The 19,657-nt window shown below is 49.6% G+C and overlaps 1 protein-coding gene across 3 annotated transcripts in view; it reads left to right on the forward strand.

The window, feature by feature from the left end:
* The window catches only part of LOC131592352 (WD repeat-containing protein 7-like), a 59,402-nt gene extending 40,099 nt beyond the window's left edge, over window positions 1-19,303 (forward strand). For all 3 annotated transcript variants that reach the window (XM_058863796.1, XM_058863798.1, XM_058863797.1), the window contains 8 exons: window positions 7,849-8,070; window positions 9,962-10,148; window positions 10,448-10,565; window positions 11,068-11,217; window positions 11,289-11,371; window positions 12,598-12,697; window positions 18,508-18,612; window positions 18,983-19,303. In XM_058863796.1, coding sequence (XP_058719779.1) covers window positions 7,849-8,070; window positions 9,962-10,148; window positions 10,448-10,565; window positions 11,068-11,217; window positions 11,289-11,371; window positions 12,598-12,697; window positions 18,508-18,612; window positions 18,983-19,186 — 1,169 coding nt within the window. In that variant the 3' untranslated portion in view covers window positions 19,187-19,303. The remainder of the gene's footprint in view (window positions 1-7,848; window positions 8,071-9,961; window positions 10,149-10,447; window positions 10,566-11,067; window positions 11,218-11,288; window positions 11,372-12,597; window positions 12,698-18,507; window positions 18,613-18,982) is intronic.
* The last annotated feature ends 354 nt before the right edge of the window (window positions 19,304-19,657 follow it).

Here is a 19,657-nt window from a genome sequence, read left to right on the forward strand (position 1 = left end):
CATTCCCATCCATGGGATAACATTCCCAGCATTCCCATCCATGGGATAAAATTCCCATCATTCCCATCATTCCCATCCATGGGATAACATTCCCATCATTCCCATCATTCCCATCCATGGGATAACATTCCCATCATTCCCATCCATGGGATAACATTCCCATCATTCCCATCCATGGGATAACATTCCCATCATTCCCATCATTCCCATCCATGGGATAACATTCCCATCATTCCCATCCATGGGATAACATTCCCATCATTCCCATCATTCCCATCCATGGGATAACATTCCCATCATTCCCATCATTCCCATCCATGGGATAACATTCCCATCATTCCCATCCATGGGATAACATTCCCATCATTCCCAGCATTCCCATCCATGGGATAACATTCCCATCATTCCCATCATTCCCATCCATGGGATAACATTCCCATCATTCCCATCATTCCCATCCATGGGATAACATTCCCATCATTCCCATCCATGGGATAACATTCCCATCATTCCCATCCATGGGATAACATTCCCATCATTCCCAGCATTCCCATCCATGGGATAACATTCCCATCATTCCCATCCATGGGATAACATTCCCATCATTCCCATCATTCCCATCCATGGGATAACATTCCCATCATTCCCATCCATGGGATAACATTCCCATCATTCCCATCATTCCCATCCATGGGATAACATTCCCATCATTCCCATCCATGGGATAACATTCCCATCATTCCCATCCATGGGATAACATTCCCATCATTCCCATCATTCCCATCCATGGGATAACATTCCCATCATTCCCATCCATGGGATAACATTCCCATCATTCCCATCATTCCCATCCATGGGATAACATTCCCATCATTCCCATCATTCCCATCCATGGGATAACATTCCCATCATTCCCATCCATGGGATAACATTCCCATCATTCCCAGCATTCCCATCCATGGGATAACATTCCCATCATTCCCATCATTCCCATCCATGGGATAACATTCCCATCATTCCCAGCATTCCCATCCATGGGATAACATTCCCATCATTCCCAGCGTTCCCATCCATGGGATAACATTCCCATCATTCCCATCCATGGGATAACATTCCCATCATTCCCATCATTCCCATCCATGGGATAACATTCCCAGCATTCCCATCCATGGGATAACATTCCCATCATTCCCATCCATGGGATAACATTCCCATCATTCCCATCCATGGGATAACATTCCCAGCATTCCCATCCATGGGATAACATTCCCATCATTCCCATCATTCCCATCCATGGGATAACATTCCCATCATTCCCATCCATGGGATAACATTCCCATCATTCCCATCATTCCCATCCATGGGGTAACATTCCCATCATTCCCATCATTCCCATCCATGGGATAACATTCCCAGCATTCCCATCCATGGGATAACATTCCCATCATTCCCATCCATGGGATAACATTCCCAGCATTCCCATCCATGGGATAACATTCCCAGCATTCCCATCCATGGGATAACATTCCCATCATTCCCATCCATGGGATAACATTCCCATCATTCCCATCCATGGGATAACATTCCCATCATTCCCATCCATGGGATAACATTCCCATCATTCCCATCATTCCCATCCATGGGATAACATTCCCATCATTCCCATCCATGGGATAACATTCCCATCATTCCCATCCATGGGATAACATTCCCATCATTCCCATCCATGGGATAACATTCCCATCATTCCCATCATTCCCATCCATGGGATAACATTCCCATCATTCCCATCATTCCCATCCATGGGATAACATTCCCATCATTCCCATCATTCCCATCCATGGGATAACATTCCCATCATTCCCATCATTCCCATCCATGGGATAACATTCCCATCATTCCCATCATTCCCATCCATGGGATAACATTCCCATCATTCCCATCCATGGGATAACATTCCCAGCATTCCCATCCATGGGATAACATTCCCAGCATTCCCATCATTCCCATCCATGGGATAACATTCCCAGCATTCCCATCCATGGGATAACATTCCCATCATTCCCATCCATGGGATAACATTCCCATCATTCCCATCATTCCCATCCATGGGATAACATTCCCATCATTCCCATCCATGGGATAACATTCCCAACATTCCCATCATTCCCATCCATGGGATAACATTCCCATCATTCCCATCCATGGGATAACATTCCCATCATTCCCATCCATGGGATAACATTCCCATCATTCCCATCCATGGGATAAAATTCCCAGCATTCCCATCCATGGGATAACATTCCCATCATTCCCATCATTCCCATCCATGGGATAACATTCCCATCATTCCCATCCATGGGATAACATTCCCATCATTCCCATCATTCCCATCCATGGGATAACATTCCCATCATTCCCATCCATGGGATAACATTCCCATCATTCCCATCATTCCCATCCATGGGATAACATTCCCATCATTCCCATCCATGGGATAACATTCCCATCATTCCCATCATTCCCATCCATGGGATAACATTCCCATCATTCCCATCATTCCCATCCATGGGATAACATTCCCATCATTCCCATCCATGGGATAACATTCCCATCATTCCCAGCATTCCCATCCATGGGATAACATTCCCATCATTCCCATCATTCCCATCCATGGGATAACATTCCCATCATTCCCATCCATGGGATAACATTCCCATCATTCCCATCCATGGGATAACATTCCCATCATTCCCATCCATGGGAGAACATTCCCATCATTCCCAGCATTCCCATCCATGGGATAACATTCCCATCATTCCCATCCATGGGATAACATTCCCATCATTCCCATCATTCCCATCCATGGGATAACATTCCCATCATTCCCATCCATGGGATAACATTCCCATCATTCCCATCATTCCCATCCATGGGATAACATTCCCAGCATTCCCATCCATGGGATAACATTCCCATCATTCCCATCATTCCCATCCATGGGATAACATTCCCATCATTCCCATCATTCCCATCCATGGGATAACATTCCCATCATTCCCATCCATGGGATAACATTCCCATCATTCCCAGCATTCCCATCCATGGGATAACATTCCCAGCATTCCCATCCATGGGATAACATTCCCATCATTCCCATCCATGGGATAACATTCCCAGCATTCCCATCCATGGGATAACATTCCCATCATTCCCAGCGTTCCCATCCATGGGATAACATTCCCATCATTCCCATCCATGGGATAACATTCCCAGCATTCCCATCATTCCCATCCATGGGATAACATTCCCATCATTCCCATCCATGGGATAACATTCCCATCATTCCCATCCATGGGATAACATTCCCATCATTCCCATCCATGGGATAACATTCCCATCATTCCCATCCATGGGATAACATTCCCATCATTCCCAGCATTCCCATCCATGGGATAACATTCCCATCATTCCCATCATTCCCATCCATGGGATAACATTCCCATCATTCCCATCCATGGGATAACATTCCCATCATTGCCATCCATGGGATAACATTCCCATCATTCCCATCATTCCCATCCATGGGATAACATTCCCATCATTCCCATCATTCCCATCCATGGGATAACATTCCCATCATTCCCATCATTCCCATCCATGGGATAACATTCCCATCATTCCCATCATTCCCATCCATGGGATAACATTCCCATCATTCCCATCCATGGGATAACATTCCCATCATTGCCATCCATGGGATAACATTCCCATCATTCCCATCATTCCCATCCATGGGATAACATTCCCATCATTCCCATCCATGGGATAACATTCCCATCATTCCCATCCATGGGATAACATTCCCATCATTCCCATCATTCCCATCCATGGGATAACATTCCCATCATTCCCATCCATGGGATAACATTCCCAGCATTCCCATCCATGGGATAACATTCCCATCATTCCCATCATTCCCATCCATGGGATAACATTCCCATCATTCCCATCCATGGGATAACATTCCCATCATTCCCATCCATGGGATAACATTCCCATCATTCCCATCCATGGGATAACATTCCCATCATTCCCATCATTCCCATCCATGGGATAACATTCCCATCATTCCCATCCATGGGATAACATTCCCATCATTCCCAGCATTCCCATCCATGGGATAACATTCCCATCATTCCCATCCATGGGATAACATTCCCATCATTCCCATCATTCCCATCCATGGGATAACATTCCCATCATTCCCATCCATGGGATAACATTCCCATCATTCCCATCATTCCCATCCATGGGATAACATTCCCATCATTCCCATCCATGGGATAACATTCCCATCATTCCCATCATTCCCATCCATGGGATAACATTCCCATCATTCCCATCCATGGGATAACATTCCCATCATTCCCAGCATTCCCATCCATGGGATAACATTCCCAGCATTCCCATCCATGGGATAACATTCCCATCATTCCCATCCATGGGATAACATTCCCATCATTCCCATCATTCCCATCCATGGGATAACATTCCCATCATTCCCATCCATGGGATAACATTCCCATCATTCCCATCCATGGGATAACATTCCCATCATTCCCATCATTCCCATCCATGGGATAACATTCCCATCATTCCCATCCATGGGATAACATTCCCATCATTCCCATCATTCCCATCCATGGGATAACATTCCCATCATTCCCATCCATGGGATAACATTCCCATCATTCCCATCCATGGGATAACATTCCCATCATTCCCATCCATGGGATAACATTCCCATCATTCCCATCCATGGGATAACATTCCCATCATTCCCATCCATGGGATAACATTCCCATCATTCCCATCATTCCCATCCATGGGATAACATTCCCATCATTCCCATCCATGGGATAACATTCCCATCATTCCCATCATTCCCATCCATGGGATAACATTCCCATCATTCCCATCATTCCCTCCATGGGATAACATTCCCATCATTCCCATCATTCCCATCCATGGGATAACATTCCCATCATTCCCATCCATGGGATAACATTCCCAGCATTCCCATCATTCCCATCCATGGGATAACATTCCCAGCATTCCCATCCATGGGATAACATTCCCATCATTCCCATCCATGGGATAACATTCCCAGCATTCCCATCCATGGGATAACATTCCCATCATTCCCATCCATGGGATAACATTCCCATCATTCCCATCCATGGGATAACATTCCCATCATTCCCATCATTCCCATCCATGGGATAACATTCCCAGCATTCCCATCATTCCCATCCATGGGATAACATTCCCATCATTCCCATCCATGGGATAACATTCCCATCATTCCCATCATTCCCATCCATGGGATAACATTCCCATCATTCCCATCCATGGGATAACATTCCCATCATTGCCATCCATGGGATAACATTCCCATCATTCCCATCATTCCCATCCATGGGATAACATTCCCATCATTCCCATCCATGGGATAACATTCCCATCATTCCCATCCATGGGATAACATTCCCATCATTCCCATCCATGGGATAACATTCCCATCATTCCCATCCATGGGATAACATTCCCATCATTCCCATCCATGGGATAACATTCCCATCATTCCCATCATTCCCATCCATGGGATAACATTCCCATCATTCCCATCCATGGGATAACATTCCCATCATTCCCATCATTCCCATCCATGGGATAACATTCCCATCATTCCCTCCATGGGATAACATTCCCATCATTCCCATCATTCCCATCCATGGGATAACATTCCCAGCATTCCCATCCATGGGATAACATTCCCAGCATTCCCATCCATGGGATAACATTCCCAGCATTCCCATCATTCCCATCCATGGGATAACATTCCCATCATTCCCATCCATGGGATAACATTCCCAGCATTCCCATCCATGGGATAACATTCCCATCATTCCCATCCATGGGATAACATTCCCATCATTCCCATCCATGGGATAACATTCCCATCATTCCCATCCATGGGATAACATTCCCATCATTCCCATCATTCCCATCCATGGGATAACATTCCCATCATTCCCATCCATGGGATAACATTCCCATCATTCCCATCATTCCCATCCATGGGATAACATTCCCATCATTCCCATCATTCCCTCCATGGGATAACATTCCCATCATTCCCATCATTCCCATCCATGGGATAACATTCCCATCATTCCCAGCATTCCCATCCATGGGATAACATTCCCATCATTCCCAGCATTCCCATCCATGGGATAACATTCCCATCATTCCCATCATTCCCATCCATGGGATAACATTCCCATCATTCCCATCCATGGGATAACATTCCCATCATTCCCATCCATGGGATAACATTCCCATCATTCCCATCATTCCCATCCATGGGATAACATTCCCATCATTCCCATCCATGGGATAACATTCCCAGCATTCCCAGCATTCCCATCCATGGGATAACATTCCCATCATTCCCATCCATGGGATAACATTCCCATCATTCCCAGCATTCCCATCCATGGGATAACATTCCCATCATTCCCAGCATTCCCATCCATGGGATAACATTCCCATCATTCCCATCCATGGGATAACATTCCCATCATTCCCAGCATTCCCATCCATGGGATAACATTCCCATCATTCCCATCCATGGGATAACATTCCCATCATTCCCATCCATGGGAGAACATTCCCATCATTCCCATCCATGGGATAACATTCCCATCATTCCCATCCATGGGATAACATTCCCATCATTCCCATCATTCCCATCCATGGGATAACATTCCCATCATTCCCATCCATGGGATAACATTCCCATCATTCCCATCATTCCCATCCATGGGATAACATTCCCAGCATTCCCATCCATGGGATAACATTCCCATCATTCCCATCATTCCCATCCATGGGATAACATTCCCAGCATTCCCATCCATGGGATAACATTCCCATCATTCCCATCCATGGGATAACATTCCCAGCATTCCCATCATTCCCATCCATGGGATAACATTCCCATCATTCCCATCATTCCCATCCATGGGATAACATTCCCATCATTCCCAGCATTCCCATCCATGGGATAACATTCCCATCATTCCCATCCATGGGATAACATTCCCATCATTCCCAGCATTCCCATCCATGGGATAACATTCCCAGCATTCCCATCCATGGGATAACATTCCCATCATTCCCATCATTCCCATCCATGGGATAACATTCCCAGCATTCCCATCCATGGGATAACATTCCCATCATTCCCATCCATGGGATAACATTCCCATCATTCCCATCATTCCCATCCATGGGATAACATTCCCATCATTCCCATCCATGGGATAACATTCCCATCATTGCCATCCATGGGATAATATTCCCAGCATTCTCAGGATTCCCGTGCATGGGATAACATTCCCATTATTCCCACCATAGCCATCATTCCACCATTCCCACCATTCCCATCATTCCAGCTGGAGAGGAGGGAGAACAGAGCTCACCTGGAGATTTTTAGGGATAAACAGGATTATTTCCGTGCCTGGCAATCCCAATTAATGTTCTTTATTTGGGAATTCCAGCACTCAGGGTTGTTCACACCCCAATCCTCTGGATTTTTCTGGAGTTTTTGTCAGGATTGGGAATTCCAGCACTCAGGTTGTTCACACCCCCTCTCCTCTGGATTTCCCCTGGAATTTTTGTCAGGATTGGGAATTCCAGCACTCAGGGTTGTTCACACCCCTCTCAGGTTGTTCACACCCCTCTCAGGTTGTTCACACCCCTCTCCTGTGTTATCCCCAGGCTGCCTGGCGGGGCTGGCCCAGCCCAAGAAGGCGTCGTCGTCGTACGAGGAGCGGCGCAAGCAGGCGACCGCCATCGTCCTCCTCGGCGTCATCGGGGCCGAGTTCGGCGCCGAGATCGAACCCCCCAAGCTCCCGACGCGGCCCCGCAGCTCCGGCCAGGCCCCCGAGGGCTTCGGCCTCAGCAGCGCGGGGTCCAACTACTCCCTGGCCAGACACACCTGTGAGTACAACCAGACCGACTGACAGGTGTCAGACTGACATCCTCTGGGTGTTCCCTGGCCAGACACACCTGTGAGTACAACCAGACCGACTGACAGGTGTCACACTGACATCCTCTGGGTGTTCCCTGGCCAGACACACCTGTGAGTACAACGGGACAGACTGACAGGTGTCACACTGACATCCTCTGGGTGTTCCCTGGCCAGACACACCTGTGAGTACAACGGGACAGACTGACAGGTGTCACACTGACATCCTCTGGGTGTTCCCTGGCCAGACACACCTGTGAGTACAACGGGACAGACTGACAGGTGTCAGACTGACATCCTCTGGGTGTTCCCTGGCCAGACACACCTGTGAGTACAACGGGACAGACTGACAGGTGTCACACTGACATCCTCTGGGTGTTCCCTGGCCAGACACACCTGTGAGTACAACGGGACAGACTGACAGGTGTCACACTGACATCCTCTGGGTGTTCCCTGGCCAGACACACCTGTGAGTACAACGGGACAGACTGACAGGTGTCAGACTGACATCCTCTGGCTGTTCCCTGGCCAGACACACCTGTGAGTACAACAGGACAGACTGACAGGTGTCAGACTGACATCCTCTGGCTGTTCCCTGGCCAGACACACCTGTGAGTACCTGAGACAGACTGACAGGTGTCAGACTGACATCCTCTGGCTGTTCCCTGGCCAGACACACCTGTGAGTACAACGGGACAGACTGACAGGTGTCAGACTGACATCCTCTGGGTGTTCCCTGGCCAGACACACCTGTGAGTACAACAGGACAGACTGACAGGTGTCACACTGACATCCTCTGGCTGTTCCCTGGCCAGACACACCTGTGAGTACCTGAGACAGACTGACAGGTGTCACACTGACATCCTCTGGGTGTTCCCTGGCCAGACACACCTGTGAGTACAACGGGACAGACTGACAGGTGTCACACTGACATCCTCTGGGTGTTCCCTGGCCAGACACACCTGTGAGTACAACAGGACAGACTGACAGGTGTCACACTGACATCCTCTGGGTGTTCCCTGGCCAGACACACCTGTGAGTACAACGGGACAGACTGACAGGTGTCACACTGACATCCTCTGGCTGTTCCCTGGCCAGACACACCTGTGAGTACAACGGGACAGACTGACAGGTGTCAGACTGACATCCTCTGGGTGTTCCCTGGCCAGACACACCTGTGAGTACAACGGGACAGACTGACAGGTGTCACACTGACATCCTCTGGCTGTTCCCTGGCCAGACACACCTGTGAGTACAACAGGACAGACTGACAGGTGTCACACTGACATCCTCTGGGTGTTCCCTGGCCAGACACACCTGTGAGTACAACAGGACAGACTGACAGGTGTCACACTGACATCCTCTGGGTGTTCCCTGGCCAGACACACCTGTGAGTACAACGGGACAGACTGACAGGTGTCACACTGACATCCTCTGGGTGTTCCCTGGCCAGACACACCTGTGAGTACAACGGGACAGACTGACAGGTGTCAGACTGACATCCTCTGGGTGTTCCCTGGCCAGACACACCTGTGAGTACAACGGGACAGACTGACAGGTGTCACACTGACATCCTCTGGGTGTTCCCTGGCCAGACACACCTGTGAGTACAATGAGACAGACTGACAGGTGTCAGACTGACATCCTCTGGGTGTTCCCTGGTCAGACACACCTGTGAGTACCTGAGACTGACTGACAGGTGTCAGAGTGACTGCTGTCAGTCAGATCCTCCAGTTGTTCCTGGGGCACATCCAGCTCCCAGAAATCCCGGAGTGTTGCTGGGCACATCCAGCTCCCAGAACTCGTGGAAATCCCGGGATTCCCATCATGTTCCCGGCTCTGAGGCTCCTCTCGGTGTTCCAGGCAAGGCTCTGACGTTCCTGCTGCTGCAGCCGGGCAGCGCTCGGCTCCCGGCTCACAGCACCGTGCGCAGAACCGCCATCGACCTCATCGGCCGCGGCTTCACTGTCTGGGAGCCCTTCATGGACGTGTCGGCCGTGCTGATGGGGCTGCTGGAGCTCTGTGCTGACGCTGAGAAACAGCTGGCAAAGTAATTCCATGGGATGGGATCCATGGGATCCATGGGATAATGGGATCCATGGGATAATGGGATCCATGGGATAATGGGATCCATGGGATAACGGGATTAATGGGATAATGGGATCCATGGGATAATGGGATCCATGGGATAATGGGATAACGGGATCCATGGGATGGGATGGGGGCCGTGCTGATGGCCCTGGTTCTGATCCCTTCTCTGTGTCCCTTTGTCCCCTGTCCTGAGGTTCTGGGCTGGTTCTGATCCCTTCTCTCTGTCTTTGTGTCCCTTTGTCCCCTGTCCCTGTTCAGTGTCACCGCGGGGCTGCCCCTGAGCCCGGCTGCCGACTCCGCGCGCTCCGCTCGCCACGCGCTGGCGCTCATCGCCACTGCCCGCCCGCCCGCCTTCATCACCACCATCGCCAAAGAGGTGACACTTGGGGACACCTGGGGGCTCTGGGGACACTGCAGGGACACCCAGGGACACCTGGGGACACCTGGGGGTGTGGGGACACTGCTGGCGCTCATCACCACCGCCCGCCCGCCTTCATCACCACCATCGCCAAAGAGGTGATACTTGGGGACACCTGGGGACACCTGGGGGCTCTGCAGGGACACTGTGGGGACACCTGGGGGCTCTGGGGACACTGTGGGGGCACCTGGATCCCATGGACTGAGATCCCGAGGCTCAGGATCCCAAAGATCAGGTTCCAGTGGCTCAGGATCCCCCGGCTCAGGATCCCCTGGATTGAGCTCCCCCAGCTCAGGATCCCCCAGCCCAGGATCCCCCACTCAGGATCCCCCAGCCCAGGATCCCCCACTCAGGATCCCGGTGGATCCCCTGGATTGAGCTCCCCCACTCAGGATCCCCCAGCTCAGGATCCCCCGGGCCAGGATCTCCCACTCAGGATCCCGTTGGATCCCCACTGCAGGTGCACAGGCACACGGCTCTGGCAGCCAACACACAGTCGCAGCAGAACATCCACACCAGCACCCTGGCCCGCGCCAAGGGCGAGATCCTGCGCGTCATCGAGATCCTCATCGACAAGATGCCCACGGACGTGGTGGATCTCCTGGTGGAGGTGAGCATCAGCCCAGGAACGCGATCCCCACCTCAAACCCGCCCAGCCTGACCGTCAGCCTTGTTCCCAAGGTGATGGACATCATCATGTACTGCCTGGAGGGATCCCTGGTGAAGAAAAAAGGGCTGCAGGAATGTTTTCCAGCCATCTGCAGGTGAGCTCTTCCCCTGGGAGTGGACAGTGAGAGGTGATTTATAAAATGGGAGCAGTTCCAGTATTCTGGATAAATAAATATCCCAGTCATCCTCTTAAATAAATCCTAATAATCACCTGTCAGCCGCTGCATTTTCATTTAAAATATTAAAATATTAATAAATACTATAAATATAAATAAATATAATTATAAATATTATTAAAATAAATAAATATTATAAATATTTATTAATATATTTACTATATATTTAATCTATAATTTATATATTAAATATATAAATATATTGATAAATGTATATAATAAATATTAATATAAAATATTAAAATATTGAATGGTTTCAAGGGAAGAACAGGCTGGATGGTGATGGAAGCGATCTTCCTCCTTCCTGAGCCTTTCCTTCAAACACAAAGGCATAAATGGGAATTAGTGCCCAATCTCCCTATTCCTCTGGATGTATTTATAGCCAATCCAGGATTTTAAAATTCCCTGCAATCACTGGGAATATTTCCTGTTTCTAGCCAGTGTAAAAGTGATCCAGGGGAATTTCTCTGCAGAGATTCCAAGTGGAAGCTCTTGTCCTGCATGCCATTGTTAATCCCTCTCGTGTCCCAGCATTCCTTGAAAATCCTTGGATCAAAGGAGCAGGAAAAGCAGGGGCAGCACCTCAGGGAGAGACTGCAGCTGAGCTGAGTTTTCCCTTTTCCCTGCACCAAAACTCAGGATTTTTTCTCCATTATTGGTTTTTCCCGGTGTTTTTTCCCAGCTCCATCCTGCGCAGTTGCCATGGCGCTGGGAATCTGCAGGATGGCTCCTTTGAAGCCCTGGGTGTGCTCAGCAGCATGGCTCTGGGAGACTGATCCCAGAAATTTCCAGTTTTTCAGTAGAGGATGGAAGGGCAGTGAGGATTTAGTGGTTTGGAGGTGCTGGAATTCCATGGATTTGGCATTCCAGAAAATGCTTTGCTGTTCAGGACTATTGCAGCTTTTCCCAAGGGGGTTATTGGAGTGGAGAGCGTTTGATGGGCACTTTTCCTTCTCCTTTTAAGTTTGGCTTTCCCAGGAAACACCCCAGGGTCACGGAGGGTTGTGGAAGGGCACTGAGGTGTTCAGCACTCCCAGGGATGGGGGATCATCCCAGATAAATAAATCCCATCCTGTTCCTGCCAACCCACTCCTGTCTATCCCAAATTTCATTAATCCCCCTCTGCTTTTCCCTGTTCTCCTCAGGTTCTACATGGTGAGCTACTACGAGCGCAGCCACCGCGTGGCCGTGGGCGCTCGCCACGGCTCCGTGGCGCTCTACGACATCCGCACCGGCAAGTGCCAGGTGAGAAATTCCCGGGAATGCTCCGCTGGAATGTCGGGATAACCCCCGGGAGATCCTGAAGGACTCCAGGGGAAAAGCTCAGGTGGATTTCCCGAGCTGAAAGGTTGGGAGTTAAATCCTCCAAAATTCCTGATTTTTATTTACTCTGTGCTGGGGAATATTCACAGCACGTGGTTCCTTACTTTTCTTAATGATCTTCCACATTAATCCTGGAAAACAGAGCTGGGGGTGAGCAGAGGGGCTCCTGGGACAGGTGGGTTTGGCTCCAAAAGAAATCTGCACTCAGCTTCTGTGCCAGGGGAACAGCCCTGATCCACATTCCCCTCTGCATTCCCATCCATGCTCCCGACCACATTCCCACTCATCTTCCCTTCATATTCCCACTTATATCCCCGCATATCCCTCATATTCCCTCATATTCCTCATATTCCCCTCATGTCCCCATCATGTTCCCTTCACATTCCCCTCACATCCCCTTATATCCCCTCACATTCCCCTCACATTCCCCTCAATCCCCCTCACATTCCCCTCAATCCCCCTCACATTCCCCTCACATTCCCCTCACATTCCCCTCACATTCCCCTCAATTCCCCTCAATTCCCCTCACATTCCCCTCACATTCCCCTCACATTCCCCTCAATCCCCCTCACATTCCCCTCACATTCCCCTCACATTCCCCTCAATTCCCCTCAATTCCCCTCACATTCCCCTCAATTCCCCTCAATTCCCCTCACATTCCCCTCAATTCCCCTCACATTCCCCTCACAGTCCCCTCAATTCCCCTCAATCCCCCTCACATTCCCCTCAATTCCCCTCAATTCCCCTCACATTCCCCTCACATTCCCCTCACATTCCCCTCAATCCCCCTCACATTCCCCTCACATTCCCCTCAATTCCCCTCAATCCCCCTCACATTCCCCTCAATTCCCCTCAATCCCCCTCACATTCCCCTCAATTCCCCTCAATTCCCCTCACATTCCCCTCACATTCCCCTCAATTCCCCTCAATTCCCCTCACATTCCCCTCAATTCCCCTCAATCCCCCTCACATTCCCCTCACATTCCCCTCAATTCCCCTCACATTCCCCTCAATTCCCCTCAATTCCCCTCAATTCCCCTCAATTCCCCTCACATTCCCCTCAATTCCCCTCAATTCCCCTCAATTCCCCTCAATTCCCCTCACATTCCCCTCAATTCCCCTCAATTCCCCTCACATTCCCCTCAATTCCCCTCACATTCCCCTCACATTCCCCTCAATTCCCCTCAATTCCCCTCACATTCCCCTCACATTCCCCTCAATTCCCCTCAATTCCCCTCAATCCCCCTCAATTCCCCTCAATTCCCCTCAATTCCCCTCAATTCCCCTCACATTCCCCTCAATTCCCCTCAATTCCCCTCAATTCCCCTCACATTCCCCTCACATTCCCCTCAATTCCCCTCAATTCCCCTCAATCCCCCTCAATTCCCCTCAATTCCCCTCAATTCCCCTCAATTCCCCTCACATTCCCCTCAATTCCCCTCAATTCCCCTCAATTCCCCTCAATTCCCCTCACATTCCCCTCAATTCCCCTCAATTCCCCTCAATTCCCCTCAATTCCCCTCACATTCCCCTCAATTCCCCTCAATTCCCCTCAATTCCCCTCAATTCCCCTCACATTCCCCTCAATTCCCCTCAATTCCCCTCACATTCCCCTCAATTCCCCTCACATTCCCCTCACATTCCCCTCACATTCCCCTCAATTCCCCTCACATTCCCCTCACATTCCCCTCACATTCCCCTCACATTCCCCTCAATTCCCCTCAATTCCCCTCACATTCCCCTCAATTCCCCTCAATTCCCCTCACATTCCCCTCACATTCCCCTCACATTCCCCTCAATTCCCCTCACATTCCCTCACATTCCCCTCAATTCCCCTCAATCCCCCTCAATCCCCCTCAATTCCCCTCAATTCCCCTCAATTCCCCTCAATTCCCCTCACATTCCCCTCAATTCCCCTCAATTCCCCTCACATTCCCCTCAATTCCCCTCACATTCCCCTCAATTCCCCTCAATCCCCCTCACATTCCCCTCACATTCCCCTCAATTCCCCTCAATTCCCCTCACATTCCCCTCACATTCCCCTCACATTCCCCTCAATTCCCCTCACATTCCCCTCACATTCCCCTCAATCCCCCTCACATTCCCCTCAATCCCCCTCACATTCCCCTCACATTCCCCTCACATTCCCCTCAATTCCCCTCAATCCCCCTCACATTCCCCTCACATTCCCCTCAATTCCCCTCACATTCCCCTCAATTCCCCTCAATTCCCCTCAATTCCCCTCAATTCCCCTCACATTCCCCTCAATTCCCCTCAATTCCCCTCAATTCCCCTCAATTCCCCTCACATTCCCCTCAATTCCCCTCAATTCCCCTCACATTCCCCTCACATTCCCCTCAATTCCCCTCAATTCCCCTCAATCCCCCTCAATTCCCCTCAATTCCCCTCAATTCCCCTCAATTCCCCTCACATTCCCCTCAATTCCCCTCAATTCCCCTCAATCCCCCTCACATTCCCCTCACATTCCCCTCAATTCCCCTCAATTCCCCTCAATTCCCCTCACATTCCCCTCAATTCCCCTCAATTCCCCTCAATTCCCCTCAATTCCCCTCACATTCCCCTCAATTCCCCTCACATTCCCCTCACATTCCCCTCACATTCCCCTCAATTCCCCTCACATTCCCCTCACATTCCCCTCACATTCCCCTCACATTCCCCTCAATTCCCCTCAATTCCCCTCAATTCCCCTCACATTCCCCTCACATTCCCCTCAATTCCCCTCAATTCCCCTCACATTCCCCTCAATTCCCCTCAATCCCCCTCACATTCCCCTCACATTCCCCTCAATTCCCCTCAATTCCCCTCAATTCCCCTCAATTCCCCTCAATTCCCCTCAATTCCCCTCACATTCCCCTCACATTCCCCTCACATTCCCCTCAATTCCCCTCACATTCCCCTCACATTCCCCTCAATTCCCCTCAATTCCCCTCAATTCCCCTCACATTCCCCTCAATTCCCCTCAATTCCCCTCACATTCCCCTCAATTCCCCTCACATTCCCCTCAATTCCCCTCAATTCCCCTCAATTCCCCTCAATTCCCCTCACATTCCCCTCAATTCCCCTCAATTCCCCTCAATTCCCCTCACATTCCCCTCAATTCCCCTCAATTCCCCTCACATTCCCCTCAATTCCCCTCACATTCCCCTCAATTCCCCTCAATTCCCCTCAATTCCCCTCAATTCCCCTCACATTCCCCTCACATTCCCCTCACATTCCCCTCACATTCCCCTCAATTCCCCTCAATTCCCCTCAATTCCCCTCAATTCCCCTCACATTCCCCTCACATTCCCCTCAATTCCCCTCAATCCCCCTCACATTCCCCTCACATTCCCCTCAATTCCCCTCAATTCCCCTCAATTCCCCTCAATTCCCCTCAATTCCCCTCAATTCCCCTCAATTCCCCTCAATTCCCCTCAATTCCCCTCAATTCCCCTCAATTCCCCTCAATTCCCCTCAATTCCCCTCAATTCCCCTCAATTCCCCTCAATTCCCCTCACATTCCCCTCAATTCCCCTCACATTCCCCTCACATTCCCCTCAATTCCCCTCAATTCCCCTCAATTCCCCTCAATTCCCCTCACATTCCCCTCAATCCCCCTCAATTCCCCTCACATTCCCCTCAATTCCCCTCACATTCCCCCCAGAGATCACAGGAATTCCATTCTGCAGCTCAGAATTCCTCTCTAAACCAGCCACACTCTGGGAATGGGAATGGCAATGGCAATGAGGATGGGAATTGGAATGAGGATGACAATGGCAATGGGAATGGCAATGGGAATGAGGATGACAATGGCCGTGGGCTCTGGTGTCTCCGTATCCAGAGGAGCAGCAGCTGCAGGAATTTGGGATTCTGGAACATTCCCAGCAGAATGCTGGGGTGAGGGATCCCTGTGGATTCCCAGGTGTGTGGGGTGCCCCATTCCCGGGATCTCCCGCGGGATTCCCGTGCCGGCATTTTCCCGGGATTTGATGCGGGATGCCAGCAGGGCAGGGCTGGAACGTGACCATCTTCCCAAAATCCGTGTGGGGCTTCCATCAGATCCTGGCTCCATGAGGATCATGGATCCCATTAGGGTTCCATGCCGCAAGATCCCGGGATTTGATAAAGGGAATCCATGGCTCTCAGGAATGGGAATCGGTTCCGAAAGCTCTGCCTTTGTTTTCCTGCCTTTAAACCCCAGCCAGAGGCACAGAGGGAGGCTTTTATCCCAGAATAAAGAGCGGGGATTAATCCTTGCCACTGCAATTAATTTATTATTAATTGACATTCATTAATTAATTAATTTTGTATTTAATTCATAACGATATCAAAAGGATCAGGCATCAGGATTGCGAGCTCTGCGTGCCCAGTTAAACGCTGAAATTATATTAAATCACAATATTTAAATATTAATATTAGATATTATAAATATTAATTTTAAATATTATAAATATTATAACTATAAATATTATTATATAATAATATTAAATGGTTCATGTTGGGCATGAGGTTCCTGATTATTAACACCCAAAATCCCCCAATTAATTCCTCCGCAGGGGTAATTTAATTATCTCCTTCTCCTTGAGGAACATCTTTGGGTCTGTAAGGAAAGACTCTGAAATATTCCATTTTTATTGATCAAATCTTGGCCTTCATCATAAATATTTAGAGCTGCGTTTCAGAAATACGTGTAATTTTTGTGCCTAAAACCTGGGTCATGTGCAGCAGAAGATTAAAGAGAAATAGAAGTTATTTTGGGTTTATTTCAAAGCAAAAACTACTTTTAAGCCTGGGCTGGAATCAATAATGTTTGGTCCTGGCTCCTTCCAGAATTAAAATCCCAGGAATCTGAGCATTAATTGGATTTTCCTTGGCAAAGTTTGATTTATGTGGGATTGAATATTCCATTTGGAATAATGGTGGCTTGGTTTAACGAGTGACCCAGTGAAAGGTGCTAAAGGTGCTCATCTGCAATCCACACCTGCATTCCAGGCACAAAATCCTGGAAATCACCGGAAAACACATCCCTCAATTCCTGAAAAACCTCCAGAAACCATTCCTGACTATTCCTAAACGTGGCAAATAACAGGGATGTTATTCCTGGATTAATAAATGAATTTCCATCCATGGGTTAATAAATTAATTCCCATCCATGGATTAATAAATGAATTTCCATCCATGGGTTAATAAATGAATTTCCATCCATGGATTAATAAATGAGGAAATGCAGGAATTTCCACCCATGGATTAATAAATAAGGAAACTGCAGGAATTTTCCCAGCACAGTGGGTACATCCCTGGCTGCTCTGGCTCCTGCTCTGGTGCTCTGGAAAAGCGAGGAAACGCAGGAAAATCCTGCCTGGGAAGGATTAGCATCAATCAGAGCAGCATTCCCATTAAATCCCAGTTCCCTGGAGGATTTGTACCTCTCCAAACAGGAGGAAAGGAGCTCCAGGTGTCACCCTGAGCTGTTTTCCTGAGGATTTCCCTGCTGGGGGAGCCTCCAGGGAGAGGGATTTGCCCTTGGATCCTTTTCCAGGAGGAATCCATGGATTTCTGGCTGGGTTTTCAGGGAATGGGATTCCCAGGAGCTTCCTGATCCTTTTTGGCTCCTTGGGAGCCTTTTCCAGGAGCTTCCCCCCTGATCCAGAACATTCCGGCAGTTTCCCATTCCCAGACTATCCATGGGGTTCCCCCTGATCCAGAACATTCCGGTTGTTTCCTTTTCCCAGACTATCCACGGACACAAAGGAGCCGTCACCGCCGTGTCCTTCGCCCCCGACGGCCGCTACCTCGCCACCTACTCCAACTCGGACAGCCACCTGTGCTTCTGGCAGGTAGGGACAGAATTCCCAAAGGAATTCCAGGGAACACCTGGAGCAGGGCAGGCGGATCCCTCTGGATTGTTAACACGGGCATTAATTATCCCACAAGGGTGATTAGTGGGGATGATTGAAATTGGAGTGTTCCCAGCTCCGGGGAGGTGATGATTTACAGCCCTGGGAGCGGGAGTTGGGATTTGGGGTATGGAAAACACCCAGGGACTGTCCTGGGAACAGAAATCCCAGTTTGCCAGCCTGGGGATGCACAGGGAGCTCCTGGGAACGGGAGTCAGGATTTGGGATTTGGGATTCAGGATTCAGGATCTGGGATTGAGGATTATTCAGGATTATTTGGGATGTGGGATGATCTCCCGTGTCTCCCCAGATGAACACGTCTCTGCTGGGCAGTATTGGGATGCTGAACTCGGCCCCTCAGCTGCGCTGTGTCAAGACGTTCCAGGTTCCCCCGGTGCAGCCGGCGTCCCCCGGCTCGCTGGGAGCTCTGCGCCTGGCGCGGCTCATCTGGACCTCCAACCGCAACGTCATCCTCATGGCCCACGACGGCAGGGAGCACCGCTTCATGGTCTAGGGCTGCAGCTCTCCTCATCTTCATCTTCATCTTCATCATCATCATCATCATCATCCTCATCATCCTCATCCTCCTCATCCTCCTCATCCTCATCCTCATCCTCCTCCTCCTCATCATCCTCATGGCCCACAACAGCAGGGAGCACCGCTTCATGGTCTAGGGCTGCAGCTCTCCTCATCCTCCTCATCCTCATCATCCTCATCATCCTCATCCTCATCCCTCTGGGGATGGATGGAGCCCAGAGCAGGTTCCTGTCCTGGGTCATGGGGCTGCAGCTCTCCTCCTCCTCCTCCTCCTCCTCCTCCTCCCTCTGGGGATGGATTCACCCCGAGCAGGTTCCTGCCCCGGCTCCTGGGCTGAAATTCCCTCTCCCAGGAGCTTGGGAATTCTGCCCAGGCGAAGGATAAACCATAATTCCCGTGTAAATAATTTAAAAATCCTGTTGGATGGCAGGCTTGGAGAAAAAAGCAG

Source organism: Poecile atricapillus, chromosome W (assembly GCF_030490865.1).
Source record: "Poecile atricapillus isolate bPoeAtr1 chromosome W, bPoeAtr1.hap1, whole genome shotgun sequence".
Lineage (NCBI taxonomy): Eukaryota > Metazoa > Chordata > Aves > Passeriformes > Paridae > Poecile > Poecile atricapillus.